This window comes from Passer domesticus, unplaced genomic scaffold, assembly GCF_036417665.1.
Source record: "Passer domesticus isolate bPasDom1 unplaced genomic scaffold, bPasDom1.hap1 HAP1_SCAFFOLD_131, whole genome shotgun sequence".
Taxonomy (NCBI): domain Eukaryota; kingdom Metazoa; phylum Chordata; class Aves; order Passeriformes; family Passeridae; genus Passer; species Passer domesticus.
In genome coordinates, this window is record NW_026989923.1 from 73,904 (window position 1) to 90,970 (window position 17,067).

The following is a 17,067-nucleotide window of genomic DNA, read 5'->3' on the forward strand; positions in this document are numbered from 1 at the left end:
CACTCACATTTCTGTTTTTTCCCACTGTTAATGTTGGGATAAAGTCAGCATGGAAACCATGATGACTGCAGAGTGTAAATGCCCCAAAGTGTGGACTCCAAACGTACAGAATATAGGAACAATTGCCATCCCCTGGCCAGCTGTAGGAACAGCCAGACTCCATGGATGCTTTTTGAAGGAGGCCCTGTCCCTGCCACTCACCGTGTTGTAGTTCCAGATGGTTTTCCAGGACCCACTGATGTTCCTTTGCTCAATGACGGCCACACGCCATTGCCTGTTGATGGTCACAATTTGGGACTGGCCACCAATGATGACTTGAGTGTGGTTGAAGATTCCGCTGGGAATCTGCTGAGTCTGAAAAGCCAAGGGAAAGATGTTTGAAGACCTTTGAAAGCAGACTGTGATGTCTGCAGGTTTTATGGAAAATCCCTGCCACAATGGAAGAAGTGCTGCCCTCTGGAGACTGCCTGCCCTGCACTCAGTCTTTTCCAAAGGACCCAGAATAAGGGCTGTCACAGTGGGCAGAGGCTGTAAGAATTATTCTCATGGATCCAGTGAATCCTTGCTGCATCTGACAGCTGCCAGCTGGTGTCTTTCGAGGCTGATACATGCTGGAGCACTGGCCAGAGTAAATCCACACTCAAGGACCTCAATGGAAATCACTGGTCACCCACTGTCCTTTAAGGCCATCTGAAGCTTCCAGCAGGAAGCTGTCAATGAGGAGATGTCAGGCAAGAAGGACATCTGGGTTGGCATTGGGCAGCACTGCGGGATCCCCCCCATTTGGTTCAAGAAAGCAAAGGGCTAAGGTTTTCTCACCGGGAAATTGACACTGCCATTGCCAATGCAGTACTTCAGGTCCACAACTCTCAGGACATCGAGGGTAATGCATGATCCCAGATTCAACTGGGGTCCTTGGAAAGCTGGAAAAGAAAAGACAAAACCCCATGAGCTGATGCCTGAGATATTGGCTGATGTTCTATAGAAAAGTGGTGGTGGTGCTAAGAGCCAACCAGGTTCAACAGAATTGGTGCTCTGGGAATGTTTGAGCTGTGCAAGGGACAGATTCTCTTGGAGTCCCCAGTGAGCACTGGCTCTGTGGCTCAGCCTGGAATGCTCTCAAAGACCTGCTCCTGAACACCCATGGGGATGTCCTGTGCAGAAATCGGGGCTCTATTGCACTTTGTCTTGAGTCCCAGTGGCTGAGTATAGCATGGGAAGGCAGCTGCCAGTTCATGGGCCCAGTCACATGGGCTGTGATGTTCTAGAAGAATCCTACCATGTGTAGGTCATTTCAGCTCTGGGAGATGGGATCATTGTGGGAGGGGAAAACCTCCAGAGATCAGAGGAACTTGGCTCAGTGTTGTGAAGCACAGGCTTTGGTGGCTGCCTGAGTCAACTCATTAGCAAACCCTGACCTGAAGGACAGTGGTTCCTGGAACAACCCTTCTTCTTGACTGGCTATATCAGGACAGTGCAGGGTGAGTATAAACATTCTGGGCCCAAATTTAAGCCACATTAAGGTTGCTGGAGAGGTACTGTAAGGCTTTGGTTTGGGCCATTTCTGGGGGCTGTCATCCCACCCTGTTCCTGTCTCCATCTGCCGAGGTGCCGAACCCTTTGTGCAACTGCTGCAGCCCTTGGTTTCTGTGGGTTTGGAGGTGGAAGAGCAGCAGTTGTGCCTCAGACATGACCCAAGGTGAAAACATGCCAGGTGAGTAACACTCAGAATTCTCATGCTTGCACTCACTGTTAACTTCGTAAGCCAGGTAGGTGGTGAGCCCGCTGCACATCGCCGTGATGTCTATTCCATAGGAGTTGAGGTTGTTGACCAGTCCATTGGTGACAAAGGTGATCCTCTTGGTAGGTCTTCCAAAAGCACCGATCAGGTTCTAAACATGAAAAACCAACATTCAGGAAGCTCAGTGCACAGAGGTGGTTCCTGCTAGGCCTTTTCCTCTGCAATGATGATCGAGGGCTTGCTGATTGATTCCCAACTGCTTTTCAGGAGGTCGTTTAATTCCCAGGGGGGCCTGTGGGACCACTAGCAAGCTCTGAAGGGACCTCCAATGGCAGAGCTCATTCTAAGGGAGTCAAGGCGAATGAAACTTGAGGGGTAATGGCAGCACAAAGAAAGCACTGGAGGGCTCCACAAAGAAGAGTTTTGCCCAGTGAGCTGCGGAGGCCAACATCCTCAGAGAAAGTGGGGGAGGGAATGATGCCACCCCTTTCTCATTCTGGCCAAGCATTGCTAAAACAAATACTCAACTACATTTCTGTTAAGGGAAAGGAATGTCTGCCACAAGACTCCACCTGATCCTGCCCAGAAAGAAGAAGCACATGGAGAAATGGACTGATGATGCCCAGGAGCAGGCACCTGCTAGACCTTTGGAATCTTACCCTGCTCTCTTGTGCCAGGTGGGCCAGGTTATCAAAGCGGGGCATCTCGCTTCTGTTCATGATGGAAATGTAGCAGGTGTTCTGTTGAGTGACTTTGGTTGCAATCACACCCTGTAAAAGAAAAGTATTCTGCACTCACAATTCAGTTTCTTCCAAGGATTAATGTTGGCATAAAGGTGGAATCAAAACCAAAACAAATGCTGTGTTTCACTGCCCCACATTGCAGGCTCCAAACATTCAGAATAAAGAAACTATGACCGTCCCTAGGCCAGCTCTACGAAAGGCCAGATACTATGGATCCTTTTTGAAGGAGCCCCTGTCCCTGCCACTCACCGTGTTGTAGTTCCAGATGGTTTTCCAGGACCCGCTGAAGCTCCTCTGCTCAATGACGGCCACACGCCATTGCCTGTTGATGGTCACAATTTGGGACTGGCCACCAATGATGACTTGTGTGTTGTTGAAGATGCCACTGGGAATCTGCTGAGACTGAAAAGCCAAGAGAAAGAAGATGTTTCACCTTCAAAGGGAGACAGTGATTTCCTCAAATTTTCTGAAAAATTCGTGATACAATGGAAGAAATACTAGCCGCTGGGAAGTGGCCTCAGTCTTTTCCAAAGGACCCAGTATGGTGGCTGTGGCAGTGGGCAGAGGCTGTAAGAATTCTTTTCATGAATTCAGTGAATCCTTGCTGCATCTGACAGCTGCCATCTGGTGCCTTTAGAGGTTGACCCATGCTAGGGCAATGGCCAGAGTAAATCCACCTTCAAGGGCTTAGATGGAAACCTCTGCTAACTCATTGCTCTCTTCCAGGGTCTCCACCCTCGCAATAGAGGAGATGCCAGGCAAGAATGGCATCATTGTTGGCTTTTGTGCATCAGTTCGGGTTCTCCCCTTTTGGTTCAAGAAAGCTAATGGCTAAGGTTTACTCACCGGGAAATTTCCATTCCAATTGCCATTCCAGTTGCCATTCCAATTGCCATTCCAGTTGCCATTCCAATTGTTGTTCCAGTTGCCATTCCAGTTGTTATTGCCATTCCAATTGTTGTTCCAGTTGCCATTCCATTGGCCATTGCCATTCCAGATGTTGTTCCAGTTGTTGTTCCAGTTGTTGTTGCCGATGCCATTCCAGTTGTTGTTCCAGTTGCCATTGCCAATGTCATTCCAATTGTTGTTCCAATTGTTGTTCCAATTGTTGTTCCAGTTGCCATTGCCGTTGCCGTTCCATTGGCCATTCCAGTTACCATTGCCGTTCCAATTGCCATTGCTATTGCAGTATGTCAGCTCTACAACTCTCAGGACATCGAGGGTAATGCATGATCCCAGATTCACCTGGGGACCTTGGAAAGCTGGAAAACAAAAGAAAAACCCCCTGAGCTGATGCCTAAGGCCTTGGTTGATGTTCTGCAGGAGGGCTTCTTTATGTTTTGAGGTGTAAGAGCAGCAATTGTGCCTGAGACATGCCCCAAGGTGAAAACAGGCCAGATCAGTAACACTCAGAATTCCCATGCTTACATTCACTGTGAACTTCGGTAGCCATGTAGGTGGTGAGTCCGCTGCACATAGCCGTGATCTCTGTTCCATAGGAGTAGAGGTTGTTGACCAGTCCGTTGGTGACAAAGGTGATCCTCTTGGTATGTCTTCCAAAAATGCCAAGCAGTTTCTAAACACCAAAAACCAGCAGTCAGCAAGCTCATTGCTGGGAGCTGGTTCCTGCTAGGGCTATTCCTAGCTCTGGGAGGAGGACTCTGGACTTCTGTTTGATTCCCAACTGCCTTTAGGGACACCTTTTAATCCCCTGTGGGGCCTGTGCGACCACTGGGAAGCCTTGAAGGTAGCTTCAATGGTAGAGCTTACTCTACAGAAGTCGAGTAGAGAATTTGAGGGGAAGTGGCAGCGCAACAACAGCACTGAAGGGGTCTGCAAAGAACAGGTTTGCCCTGCGAGCTTCTGAGCTCAATATCCTCAGAGAAAGTGGGGGAGGGAATGATGCCACCCCTTTCTCATTTTGACGAAGAAATCCTAAAGCAAACTATACATCTACATGTCAGATAAGGGAAGAGAAAGTCAGCTGCTAGTGACTACTTGAACTTTTCCAAGAGGAAGAAGCATATGAAGAAATGGACCGATGATCCCCAGGACCAGGAGCCTGCTACTCCTCCTGAATCTTACCCTGCTCTCTTCTGCCAGGCGGGCCAGGTTATCAAAGCGGGGCATCTCGCTTCTGTTCATGATGGAAATGTAGCAGGCGTTCTGTTGCGTGACTTTGGTTGCAATGACGCCCTGGGAAATGAAATTATTCCGCACTCACAATTTTGTTTTTTCCCACTGTTAATGTTGGGATAAAGTTAGCATGGAAAGCTTAATGACTGCTTAATGAAAATCCCCCAAACAGTTGATTCCAAATATAATGAATAATGGAAGAATTGCCATCCCTGGGCCAGCTGTAGGAACAGCCAGACTCCATGGATGCTTTTTGAAGGAGGCCCTGTCCCTGCCACTCACCGTGTTGTAGTTCCAGATGGTTTTCCAGGACCCACTGATGTTCCTTTGCTCAATGACGGCCACACGCCATTGCCTGTTGATGGTCACAATTTGGGACTGGCCACCAATGATGACTTGAGTGTGGTTGAAGATGCCACTGGGAATCTGCTGAGTCTGAAAAGCCAAGAGAAAGATGTTTGAAGACCTTTGAAAGCAGACTGTGATGTCCCCAATTATTCTGAAAAATCTCTGCCACAATGGAAGAAGTGCTGCCCTCTGGAGACTGCCTGCCCTGCACTCAGTCTTTTCCAAAGGACCCAGAATAAGGGCTGTGACAGTGGGCAGAGGCTGTAAGAATTATTCTCATGGATCCAGTGAATCCTTGCTGCATCTGACAGCTGCCAGCTGGTGTCTTTCGAGGCTGATGCATGCTGGAGCACTGGCCAGAGAAAACCCACGCTCTAGGGCTTGGATGGAAACCACTGCTCTCCCACTGTCCTTTAAAGGCATCTGAAGCTTCCAGCAGGAAGCTGTCAATGAGGAGATGTCAGGCAAGAAGGACATCTGGGTTGGCATTGGGCAGCAGCTCAGGATCCCCCCTATTTGGTTCAAGAAATCTAAGGGCTAAGGTTTTCTCACCGGGAAATTGACACTGCCATTGCCAATGCAGTACTTCAGGTCCACAACTCTCAGGACATCAAGGGTAATGCATGATCCCAGATTCAGCTGGGGTCCTTGAAAAGCTGGAAAAGAAAAGACAAAACCCCATGAGCTGATGCCTAAGACCTTAGCTGATGTTCTACAGAAAAGTGGTGGTGTCGCTAAGGGCCCACCAGGTTCAGCAGAATTGCTGCTCTGGGAATGTTTGAGTCATGCAAGGGACAGATTCTCTTGGAGTCCCCAGTGAGCACTGGCTCTGTGGCTCAGCCTGGAATGCTCTCAAAGACCTGCTCTTGGAAACAATTGGGGATTTCCTGTGCAGAAATCGGGGCTCTATTGCACTTTGTCTTGAGTCCCAGTGGCTGAGTATAGCATGGGAAGGCAGCTGCCAGTTCATGGGCCCAGTCACATGGGCTGTGATGTTCTAGAAGAATCCTACCATGTGTAGGTCATTTTAGCCCTGGGAGATGGGATCATTGTGGGAGGGGAAAACCTCCAGGGATCAGAGGAACTTGGCTCAGTGTTGTGAAGCACAAGGCTTTGGTGGCTACCTGAGTCAACTCATTAGCAAGCTCTGACCTGAAGGACAATGGTTCCTGGCACAACCCTTCTTCTTGACTGGGTATATCAGGACAGTGCAGGGTGAGTATAAACATTCTGGGCCCAAATTTAAGCCACATTAAGCTTGATGGAGAAGTATTCTATGGCTTTGGATTGGGTCATTTCTGGGGGCTGTCATCCCACCCTGTTCCTGTCTCCATCTGCCGAGGTGCCGAACCCTTTGTGCAACTGCTGCAGCCCTTGGTTTCTGTGGGTTTGGATGTGGAAGTGCAGCACTTGTGCCTCAGACATGACCCAAGATGAAAACCTGCCAGGTCAGTAACACTGAGAATTCCAATGCTTGCACTCACTGTTAACTTCGTAAGCCAGGTAGGTGGTGAGCCCGCTGCACATCGCCGTGATGTCTATTCCATAGGAGTTGAGGTTGTTGACCAGTCCATTGGTGACAAAGGTGATCCTCTTGGTAGGTCTTCCAAAAGCACCGATCAGGTTCTAAACATGAAAAACCAGCATTCAGCAAGCTAAGTGCACAGAGGTGGTTCCTGCTAGGCCTTTTCCTCTGCAATGTTGATCGAGGGCTTGCTGATTGATTCCCAACTGCTTTTCAGGAGATCGTTTAATTCCCAGGGGCGGCCTGTGGGACCACTAGCAAGCTCTGAAAGGACATCTAAAGGCAGAGCTCATTCTAAGGGAGTCAAGGCGAATGGAACTTGACGGGAAATGGCAGCACAAAGAAAGCACTGGAGGGCTCCACAAAGAAGAGGTTTGCCCAGTGAGCTGCAGAGGCCAACATCCTCAGAGAAAGTGGGGGAGGGCATGATGCCACCCCTTTCTCATTTTGGAAAAGCATTCCTACAACAAATTCCTAATCAGCATGACCGTTGAGAGAAAGGAATGTCAGCCACAAGAGTCAACCTGATCCTGCCCAGAAAGAAGAAGCACATGGAGAAATGGACTGATGATGCCCAGGACCAGGAACCTGCTATATCTCTGGAATCTTACCCTGCTCTCTTGTGCCAGGTGGGCCAGGTTATCAAAGCGGGGCATCTCGCTTCTGTTCATGATGGAAATGTAGCAGGTGTTCTGTTGAGTGACTTTGGTTGCAATCACACCCTGTAAAAGAAAAGTATTCCACACTCACAATTCAGTTTCTTCCAAATATTAATGGTGGCATGAAGTCTGAAACGATAACTAATGCTGTCTTTCACGGCCCCAAACGGCAGGCTCCAAACGTTCAGAATAAAGGAACAATCAACATCCCAGGGTCAGCTGTGCAAGCAGCCAGATACCATGTATACTTTTTGAAGGAGCCCCTGTCCCTGCCACTCACCGTGTTGTAGTTCCAGATGGTTTTCCAGGACCCGCTGAAGCTCCTCTGCTCAATGACGGCCACACGCCATTGCCTGTTGATGGTCACAATTTGGGACTGGCCACCAATGATGACTTGTGTGTTGTTGAAGATGCCACTGGGAATCTGCTGAGACTGAAAAGCCAACGGAAAGAAGATGTTTCACCTTCAAAGGGAGACAGTGATTTCCTCAAATTTTCTGAAAAATTCGTGATACAATGGAAGAAGTACAAGCCCCTGGGAAGTGGCCTCAGTCTTTTCCAAAGGACCCAGTATTGTGGCTGTGGCAGTGGGCAGAGGCTGTAAGAATTCTTTTCATGAATTCAGTGAATCCTTGCTGTGTCTTACAGCTGCCATCTGGTGCCTTTAGAGGTTGACCCATTCTAGGGCAATGGCCAGAGTAAATCCACCTTCAAGGGCTTAGATGGAAACCTCTGCTAACTCATTGCTCTCTTCCAGGGTCTCCACCCTCGCAATAGAGGAGATGCCAGGCAAGAATGGCATCAGTGTTGGCTTTTGTGCATCAGTTCGGGTTCTCCCCTTTTGGTTCAAGAAAGCTAATGGCTAAGGTTTACTCACCGGGAAATTTCCATTCCAATTGCCATTCCAATTGCCATTCCAGTTGCCATTCCAGTTGTTGTTCCAGTTGCCATTCCAGTTGTTATTGCCATTCCAGTTGTTGTTCCAGTTGCCATTCCATTGGCCATTGCCATTCCAGTTGTTGTTCCAGTTGTTGTTCCAGTTGTTGTTGCCGATGCCATTCCAGTTGTTGTTCCAGTTGCCATTGCCAATGCCATTCCAATTGTTGTCCCAGTTGCCGTTCCAATTGTTGTTCCAGTTGCCATTGCCAATGCCATTCCAAATGCCATTCCAGTTGCCATTACCGTTGCCGTTCCATTGGCCATTCCAGTTACCATTGCCGTTCCAATTGCCATTGCTATTGCAGTATGTCAGCTCTACAACTCTCAGGACATCGAGGGTAATGCATGATCCCAGATTCACCTGGGGGCCTTGGAAAGCTGGAAAAGAAAAGATGATACCTCATGACCTAATGCTTAAGGCACCTGCTGATGTTCTGCGGGAGTATTTCTTTGGGATGTGAGGTGGAAGAGCAGCATCTGTGCCTGAGTCACACCCCAAGGGAAATCAAGGCCAGGTCAGTAACACTCAGAATTCCCATGCTTACATTCACTGTGAACTTCGGTAGCCATGTAGGTGGTGAGTCCGCTGCACATAGCCGTGATCTCTGTTCCATAGGAGTAGAGGTTGTTGACCAGTCCGTTGGTGACAAAGGTGATCCTCTTGGTATGTCTTCCAAAAATGCCAAGCAGTTTCTAAACACCAAAAACCAGCAGTCAGCAAGCTCATTGCTGGGAGCTGGTTCCTGCTAGGGCTATTCCTAGCTCTGGGAGGAGGACTCTGGACTTGTGTTTGATTCCCAACTGCCTTTAGGGACACCTTCTAATCCCCGGTGGGGCCTGTGGGACCACTGGGAAGCCCTGAAGGTAGCTTCAAAGGCCGAGCTTGTTCTAAAGGAGTCAAGGTGTAGGGAACCTGAGGGAAAGTGACAGCGCAACAACAGCACTGAAGGGCTCTGCAAAGCACAGGTTTGCCCAGGGAGCTGCAGAGGCCAACATCCACAGAGAAAGTGGGGGAGGGAATAATGCCACCCCTTTCTCATTTCAGCAAAGCATTCCTAAAACAAAATACTCATCTACATTTCTGTTATGGGAAGAGAAAGTCAGCTGCTAGTGACTACTTGAACTTTTCCAGAAGGAAGAAGTATATGAAGAAATGGACCGATCATCGCCAGGACCAGGAGCCTGTTGCTCCTCCTGAATCTTACCCTGCTCTCTTCTGCCAGGTGGGCCAGGTTATCAAAGCGGGGCATCTCGCTTCTGTTCATGATGGAAATGTAGCAGGCGTTCTGTTGCGTGACTTTGGTTGCAATGACGCCCTGGGAAATGAAATTATTCCGCACTCACAATCCTGTTTTTTCCCACTGTTAATGTTGGGATAAAGTTAGCATGGAAAGCTTAATGACTGCTTAATGAAAATCCCCCAAACTGTGGACTCCAAACATAGAGAATAAAGGAAGAATTGTCATCCCTGGGTCAGCTGTAGGAACAGCCAGACTCCATGGATGCTTTTTGAAGGAGGCCCTGTCCCTGCCACTCACCGTGTTGTAGTTCCAGATGGTTTTCCAGGACCCACTGATGTTCCTTTGCTCAATGACGGCCACACGCCATTGCCTGTTGATGGTCACAATCTGGGACTGGCCACCAATGATGACTTGAGTGTGGTTGAAGATGCCGCTGGGAATCTGCTGAGTCTGAAAAGCCAAGGGAAAGAAGAAGTTTCACATTTGTAGGGAGACTGTGATGTCCCCAGGTTTTCTGAAAAATCCCTGCCACAATGGAAGAAGTGCTGCCCTCTGGAGACTGCCTGCCCTGCACTCAGTGTTTTCCAAAGGACCCAGAATAAGGGCTGTGACAGTGGGCAGAGGCCATAAGAATTATTCTCATGGATTCAGTGAATCCTTGCTGCATCTGACAGCTGCCAGCTGGTGTCTTTAGAGGCTGATGCATGCTGGAGCACTGGCCAGAGAAAACGCACGCTCTAGGGCTTGGATGGAAACCACTGCTCTCCCATTGCCCTTTCAAGGCATCTGAACCTTCCAGCAGGAAGCTGTCAATGAGGAGATGCCAGGCAAGAGGGGCATCTGGGTTGGCATTGGGCAGCACTGCGGGATCCCCCACATTTGGTTCAAGAAAGCAAAGGGCTAAGGTTTTCTCACCGGGAAATTGACACTGCCGTTGCCAATGCAGTACTTCAGGTCCACAACTCTCAGGACATCGAGGGTAATGCATGATCCCAGATTCAGCTGGGGTCCTTGGAAAGCTGGAAAAGAAAAGACAAAACCCCATGAGCTGATGCCTAAGACCTTAGCTGATGTTCTACAGAAAAGTGGTGGTTTCGCTAAGGGCCCACCAGGTTCAGCAGAATTGCTGCTCTGGGAATGTTTGAGTCATGCAAGGGACAGATTCTCTTGGAGTCCCCAGTGAGCACTGGCTCTGTGGCTCAGCCTGGAATGCTCTCAAAGACCTGCTCCTGAACACCCATGGGGATGTCCTGTGAAGAAATTGAGGCTCTGCTGCACTTTGTCTTGAGTCCCAATGGCTGAGTATAGCATGGGAAGGCAGCTGCCAGTTCATGGGCCCAGTCACATGGGCTGTGACGGTCTGGAAGAATCCTACCATGTGTAGGTCATTGTAGCCCTGGGAGATGGGATCATTGTGGGAGGCGAGAACCTTCAGGGATCAGAGGAACTTGGCTTAGTGTTGTGAAGCACAAAGCTTTGGTGTCTGCCTGAGTCAACTCATTAGCAAACCCTGACCTGAAGGACAGTGGTTCCTGGAACAACCCTTCTTCTTGACTGGCTATATCAGGACAGTGCAGGGTGAGTATAAACATTCTGGGCCCAAATTTAAGCCACATTAAGCTTGCTGGAGAGGTACTCTATGGCTTTGGATTGGGTCATTTCTGGGGGCTGTCATCCCACCCTGTTCCTGTCTCCATCTGCCGATGGGCCGAACCCTTTGTGCAACTGCTGCAGCCCTTGGTTTCTGTGGGTTTGGAGGTGGAAGAGCAGCAGTTGTGCCTCAGACATGACCCAGGGTGAAAACATGCCAGGTCAATAATACTCAGAATTCTCATGCTTGCACTCACTGTTAACTTCGTAAGCCAGGTAGGTGGTGAGCCCGCTGCACATCGCCGTGATGTCTATTCCATAGGAGTTGAGGTTGTTGACCAGTCCATTGGTGACAAAGGTGATCCTCTTGGTAGGTCTTCCAAAACTACCGATCAGGTTCTAAACATGAAAAATCAGCATTCAGCAAGCTCAGTGCACAGAGGTGGTTCCTGCTAGGCCTTTTTTTCTGCCATGATGATTGAAGGCTTGCAGATTGAATCCCAACTGATTTTCAGGAGGGATTTTAATTCCCTGGGGGGCCTGTGGGATCACTAGCAAGCCTTGAAGGGACCTCCAAAGGCAGAGCTCATTCTAAGGGAGTCACGGTGAATGGAACTTGAGGGGAAATAGCAGCACAAAGAAAGAAATGGAGGGCTCTACAAAGAAGAGGTTTGCCCAGTGAGCTGCATCACTCAACATCATCCTGGAACGTGAATATGGAATCCTACCACCCCTTTCTCATTTTGGCCTAGCATTCCTAAAACAAATACTCATCTACATTTCTGTTAAGTGAAAGGAATGTCTGCCACAAGACTCAACCTGATCCTGCCCAGAAAGAAGAAGCACATGAAGAAATGGACCGATGATCCCCAGGAATCTGCTAGACCTTTGGAATCTTACCCTGCTCTCTTGTGCCAGGTGGGCCAGGTTATCAAAGCGGGGCATCTCGCTTCTGTTCATGATGGAAATGTAGCAGGTGTTCTGTTGAGTGACTTTGGTTGCAATCACACCCTGTAAAAGAAAAGTATTCCACACTCACAATTCAGTTTCTTCCAAGTATTAATGGTGGCATAAAGGTGGGATCAAAACCATAACGAATGTTGTGTTTCACTGCCCCACATTGCAGACTCCAAACGTTCAGAATAAAGAAACAATGGTTATCTCTGCGTCAGCTGTGCAAGCAGCCAGATACCATGCATACTTTTTGAAGGAACTCCTGTCCTGCCACTCACCGTGTTGTAGTTCCAGATGGTTTTCCAGGACCCGCTGAAGCTCCTTTGCTCAATGACAGCCACACGCCATTGCCTGTTGATGGTCACAATTTGAGACTGGCCACCAATGATGACTTGAGTGTGGTTGAAGATGCCGCTTGGAATCTGCTGAGACTGAAAAGCCAAGGGAAAGAAGATGTTTCCCCTTTAAAGGGAGACAGTGATTTCCCCAAATCTTCCCAAATAATCGTGCCATAATGGAAGAAGTTCTGCCCTCTGGGGAGTGCCTGCCCTGCACTCAGTGTTTTCCAAAGGACCCAGAATAAGGGCTGTGACAGTGGGCAGAGGCTGTAAGAATTCTTTTCATGGATTCAGTTAATCCTTGCTGCATCTGGTACCCTTAGAGGTTGATGCATGCTGGATCACTTGCCAGAGTAAACCCACGCACTAGGCTTGGATGGAAACCACTGCTCACTTACTGCTCTCTTCTGCATCTGAACCCTCAAGCAGGAAGCTCTCAAATGAGGAGATGCCAGGCAAGAAGGGCATCAGAATTGGCTTTGGGCAGCCACTTGGGATCTCCCCATTTTGATTCAAGAAATCTAAGGGCTAAGGTTTACTCACCGGGAAATTGCCATTCCAGTTTCCATTCCAGTTGCCATTCCAATTGCCATTCCAGTTGTTCTGGCCATTCCAATTGCCATTCCAATTGTTGTTCCAGCTGCCATTCCAATTGTTGTTCCAGCTGCCATTGCCAATGCCATTCCAAATGCCATTCCAATTACCATTGCCATTGCCATTCCAATTGTTGTTCCAGTTGCCATTGCCGTTGCCGTTCCAAATGCCATTCCAGTTGCCATTGCCATTCCAATTGCTATTGCTGTTGCAGTACTTCAGCTCTACAACTTTCAGGACATTGATAGTTATGCATGATCCCAGAGTCACCTGGGGGCTTTGGAAAGCTGAAAAAGAAAAGACAAAACCCCATTACCTAATTCTTAAGGCATTCGCTGATGTTCTGCAGGAGGGTTTCTTTGTGTTTTGAGGTGGAAGAGCAGCATCTGTGCCTGAGGCACATCCCAAGGGAAATCAAGGTCAGGTCATTAACACTTAGAACTCCCATGCTTGCACTCACTGTGAACTTCAGTAGCCAGGTAGGTGGTGAGTCCGCTGCACATAGCCGTAATGTCTGCTCCATAGGAGTAGAGGTTGTTGACCAGTCCATTGGTGACAAAGGTGATCCTCTTGGTATGTCTTCCAAAACTACCGATCAGGTTCTAAACACGAAAAACCGACATTCAGCAAGCTCATTTCTGGGAGCTAGTTCCTGCTTGGTCTATTCCTAGCTGTGGAATGATGCCTCATGGCTGGGTGTTTGGGTCTAAATTTTCTTTTAGGGACAACTTTTAATTCCGGGGGGGGCCAGTGGGACCACAGGGAAGCCTCTAAGGTAGCTTCAAGGGTAGATGTTTCCAAGGCAGTCAAGGTGCCTGGAGCCTGAGGGGAAGTGGCAGCACAAGGAAAGAGCTGGTGTGAAGAGGAGTTCAGCCGCTCCGTGGAGCCAGAGCACCTTTCAAGACATTTCCTCAGTCATTGCCCTTGCCCCTCGGGGCACCCAGGCTGTCAAATGGAAAGCTGGCAGGAGAAGTCTCCACCCGCAGCCCATTCTAACCTGGAACCACAGAGGACAGCAGCAAGCCTGGGCAGATACATTTGTTCTCAGACTATTCGCAGATGGTGCTTAGGGCCCCTCACTGAGACCCCGGTTGCTTGAGTGGGACACGTCTTTCTGAAAGCCCACTGTGAGCATTCATTTCAAATTTCAATTCATTTCAAATGAATTGCCACTCTGCTTTCCTCTTGGCCTGCTTTGTGGCCTGGCTGCCTGCTTTCCAGCCCTTTCCTCTGAGACCCTTGGTTCCCTGTGTTCTCTCAGCTAGGGCCAGAAATCTCCTGTTGTGGCTCATCCCATGAATGTGGGAGAAAAGCTGAGGAATGGGGAGATGATCTCTCATGCCCCAGTTGAAAAGGGAGTCTGGCCAAGAGCCACTAAAAGGCTAAGTTCTGAGCTGACCAATGCAAATTGGTCATGAAAAATCTGTGAAGGACTTTCAGATCTTGGCATGGCAATAGGATTAAGACCCTTGAATGGCTCCTCAGAGCAAGGCTTTGCCCAGCAAGCTGCAGAGCTCAATATCCTCAGTGAGAGTGGAGCTGGTTGAGGGAATAATGCAGCCTCTTTCTTTTGGAAAAGTATTCCTACAATAAATTCCTACTCAGCATTACTATTAAGAAATTGGAAACTCTGCCACAAGACACGACCTGATCCTGCCCAGAAAGAGGAAGCACATGAAGAAATGGATCGATGATCTCCAGGGCCCAAAAACTGCAGCTCCTTGGAGCCTTACCCTGCTCTCTTCTGCCAGGTGGGCCAGGTTATCAAAGCGGGGCATCTCATTTCTGTTCATGGTGGAAATGTAGCAGGTGTTCTGTTGCGTGACTTTGGTTGCAATGATACCCTGTAAATTAAAGTAATTTAGCATTCAAAATTCAGTTTCTTTCTGCAGTTTACACTCGGTAAAGTTGGGATGGAAACCATAACAAATTCTGAGTTTCAACCCTGCATCGTGTACTCCAAACATTCACGATAAAGAAACAATCACCCTCCCTGGGCCAGCTGTACCAGTGGCCAATCTCCTTGGATGTATTAAACAAGCCCTGTCCCTGGCACTCACCATGTTGTAGTTCCAGATGGTTTTCCAGGACCCGCTGAAGCTCTTCTGCTCAATGATGGCCACACGCCATTGCCTGTTGATGGTCACAATCTGGGACTGGCCACCAATGATGACTTGTGTGTTGTTGAAGATGCCGCCTTGCGTGTTGTTGAAGATGATGCCTGGAATCTGCTGAGACTGAAAAGCCAAAAGAAAGAAGACGTTTCATTGCTCACTCATTCCTCTCTTTCAGCATGTGCACCCTCAAGCAGGATCCTCTCAAAAAGAGAAGATTCCAGGCAAGAAGGGCATCAGGGTTGGCTTTGGGCAGCAGCTTGGAGGCCTCCCCATTTTCTTAATGACAACTAAGGGCTAAGGTTTTCTCACCTGACCATTGCCATTCCAATTGCCAGTGATATTCCAAATGCCATTCCAGTTGCCACTGCCATTCCAATTGCCATTCCAATTGCCATTGCCATTCCAATTGTTGTTCCAATCACCATTGCCATTCCAATTGCCATTCCAATTGCCATTGCTATTGCAGTACCTCAGATCCACAGCTCTCAAGACATTGAGGGTAATGCAGGATCCCAGATTCACTTGGAGTCCTTGGAATTCAGGAAAGGAAGAAACAAAATCCCATGAGCTAATTCTAATGACCTTGGCTGCCTTTCTCCAGAAAGCTGGTGGTGTTGCTCAGAGCACACCAGGTATGAAGAATTGCTGCTCTGGGAATATTTGAGCTGCACAATTGACAGATTCTCTTGGATTCCCCTAAAAGCACTGGCTCTGTGGCTGAGCCTGGAATGCCCACAAAGACCTGCTCTTGAACACCCTTGGGGATTTCCTGTGCAGAGATTGAGGCTCTGTCGCACTTTGTCCTGACAGTCCCAGTGGCTGAGTATGGCATGGTGAGGCTGCTGCCAGTTCATGGGCCCAGTCACATGAGCTGTGACATTCTGGAAGAATTCTACCATGTGTAGGTCATTAAACCCTGGGGAACAGGATCATTGTCTCAGGGAAAAACTTACAGGGGAGGAAACTACTTGGTTTAGTGTTGTGAAGCACAAGGCTTTGGCGGCTGCCTAGATCAACTCAGCAAGCTCTGACCTGAAGGACAGTGGTTCCTGGAACAACACTTCTGCTTGACTGGGTGTTACAGGGCAGCTCAGGTGTGGGCCAAAACACTCATTAAGCTTCCCAGAAAGGCACTGTCAGGGTTTGGTTTGGGTCATTTCTGGGGGCTGTCACCCCACCCTGTTCCTGTCTCAATCTGCCGAGGTGCTGAACCCTTTGTGCAACTGCTGCAGCCCTTGGTTTCTGTGGGTTTGGAGGTGGAAGAGCAGCAATTTTGCCTCAGACATGCCCCAGGAGACAAAAAGGCCAGGTCAGGAACACTGAGAATTCCGTTAATTCACTCACCATGAACCTCGTAAGCCATGTAGGTGGTGAGTCCACTGCACATAGCTGAGATTTCTATTCCGTAGGAGTTGAGGTTGTTGACCAGTCCATTGGTGACAAAGGTGATCTCCTTGGTAGGTCTTCCAAGAACACCAATCATGTTCTAAACATCAAAAAACAGCAGTCAGCAAGCTCAGTGTCTGGAGCTGGCTCCTGCTTGAGATATTCCTAGCGCTGGGAAGGTGGCTTGGAGCTGGTTTTGTGAGTCCCAACTGCCTTTAGGGGCAACTTTTAATCCCTTGTGGTCTGTGGGACCACTAGCAAACCTTGAAGGCAGCAGTAAAAGTACATGGTTTGCCCAGGAAGCTGCTGAGCTCAACATACTCTGAGAAAGTGGAGCTGGGTGAGGGAATAATGCAGCTCCTTTCTTTTGGCAAAACATTTCTGCAACAAATTTCCAATCTACACTACTGTTGAGTGAAGGGAAATCCTGCCACTAGACACAACCCGATCCTCTCCAGATAGAAGCAGAAGAAGAAATGAGCTAATAAATTCCAGGGTCAGGAACATGGTTTCTTACCCTGCTCTCTGCCGCCAGGCGGGCCAGATTATTAAAACTGGGTATATCAGTTCTGTTCATGATGGAAATGTAGCAGGTGTTCTGTTGCGTGACCTTGGTTGCAATCACACCCTGTAAAATAAAAGTATTCACAATTCAGGTTCTCCTACTGTTAAGGTTGGTTCAAAGTCAGGATGGAAGCAGTAACAAATACAATGAGTTTCTACCCCATGTTGTTTACTCAGATGATCAGAATACGG

General features: G+C 48.6%; 2 protein-coding genes across 8 annotated transcripts in view; one reads left to right on the forward strand and one right to left on the reverse strand.

Moving 5' to 3' along the window:
• The window catches only part of LOC135291845 (gastrokine-2-like), a 54,610-nt gene that overhangs the window by 20,060 nt on the left and 17,483 nt on the right, over positions 1 to 17,067 (forward strand). The window contains exon 1 of one of the 7 annotated variants that reach the window (XR_010354520.1): positions 7,474 to 8,606. The exons of 5 other annotated variants lie outside the window; for them this stretch is intronic. The gene's annotated coding sequence lies outside the window, so the exon portion shown is untranslated. Of the gene's footprint in view, positions 1 to 7,473; positions 8,607 to 17,067 lie in introns of those variants that run through there. One more of the 7 variants, XR_010354517.1, reaches the window with a different exon arrangement.
• LOC135291847 (uncharacterized) lies at positions 4 to 11,316 on the reverse strand. Its single transcript, XM_064406104.1, has 20 exons — positions 11,180 to 11,316; positions 10,248 to 10,351; positions 9,630 to 9,782; positions 9,297 to 9,407; positions 8,637 to 8,784; positions 8,030 to 8,469; positions 7,433 to 7,585; positions 7,105 to 7,215; positions 6,453 to 6,594; positions 5,521 to 5,624; positions 4,903 to 5,055; positions 4,570 to 4,680; positions 3,913 to 4,060; positions 3,331 to 3,746; positions 2,734 to 2,886; positions 2,401 to 2,511; positions 1,751 to 1,892; positions 820 to 923; positions 202 to 354; positions 4 to 24 (listed from the first exon to the last, which is right to left on the reverse strand). Exons 1-20 carry the CDS (start codon positions 11,220 to 11,222, stop codon positions 4 to 6), a joined length of 3,021 nt encoding a protein of 1,006 aa, XP_064262174.1. The 5' UTR covers positions 11,223 to 11,316.

Coding starts and splice junctions, on each gene's coding strand:
- LOC135291847 (XM_064406104.1), bottom strand. CDS start 11,222: ATGTGCAGCGGGCTCACCACCTACCTGGCTTACGAAGTTAACA. Junction 8,785..9,296: donor ACCTGGCAGAAGAGAGCAGG/GTAAGATTCAGG, acceptor TTTGGTGTTTAG/AAACTGCTTGGCATTTTTGG. Junction 8,470..8,636: donor TACCGAAGTTCACAGTGAAT/GTAAGCATGGGA, acceptor TTTCTTTTCCAG/CTTTCCAAGGCCCCCAGGTG.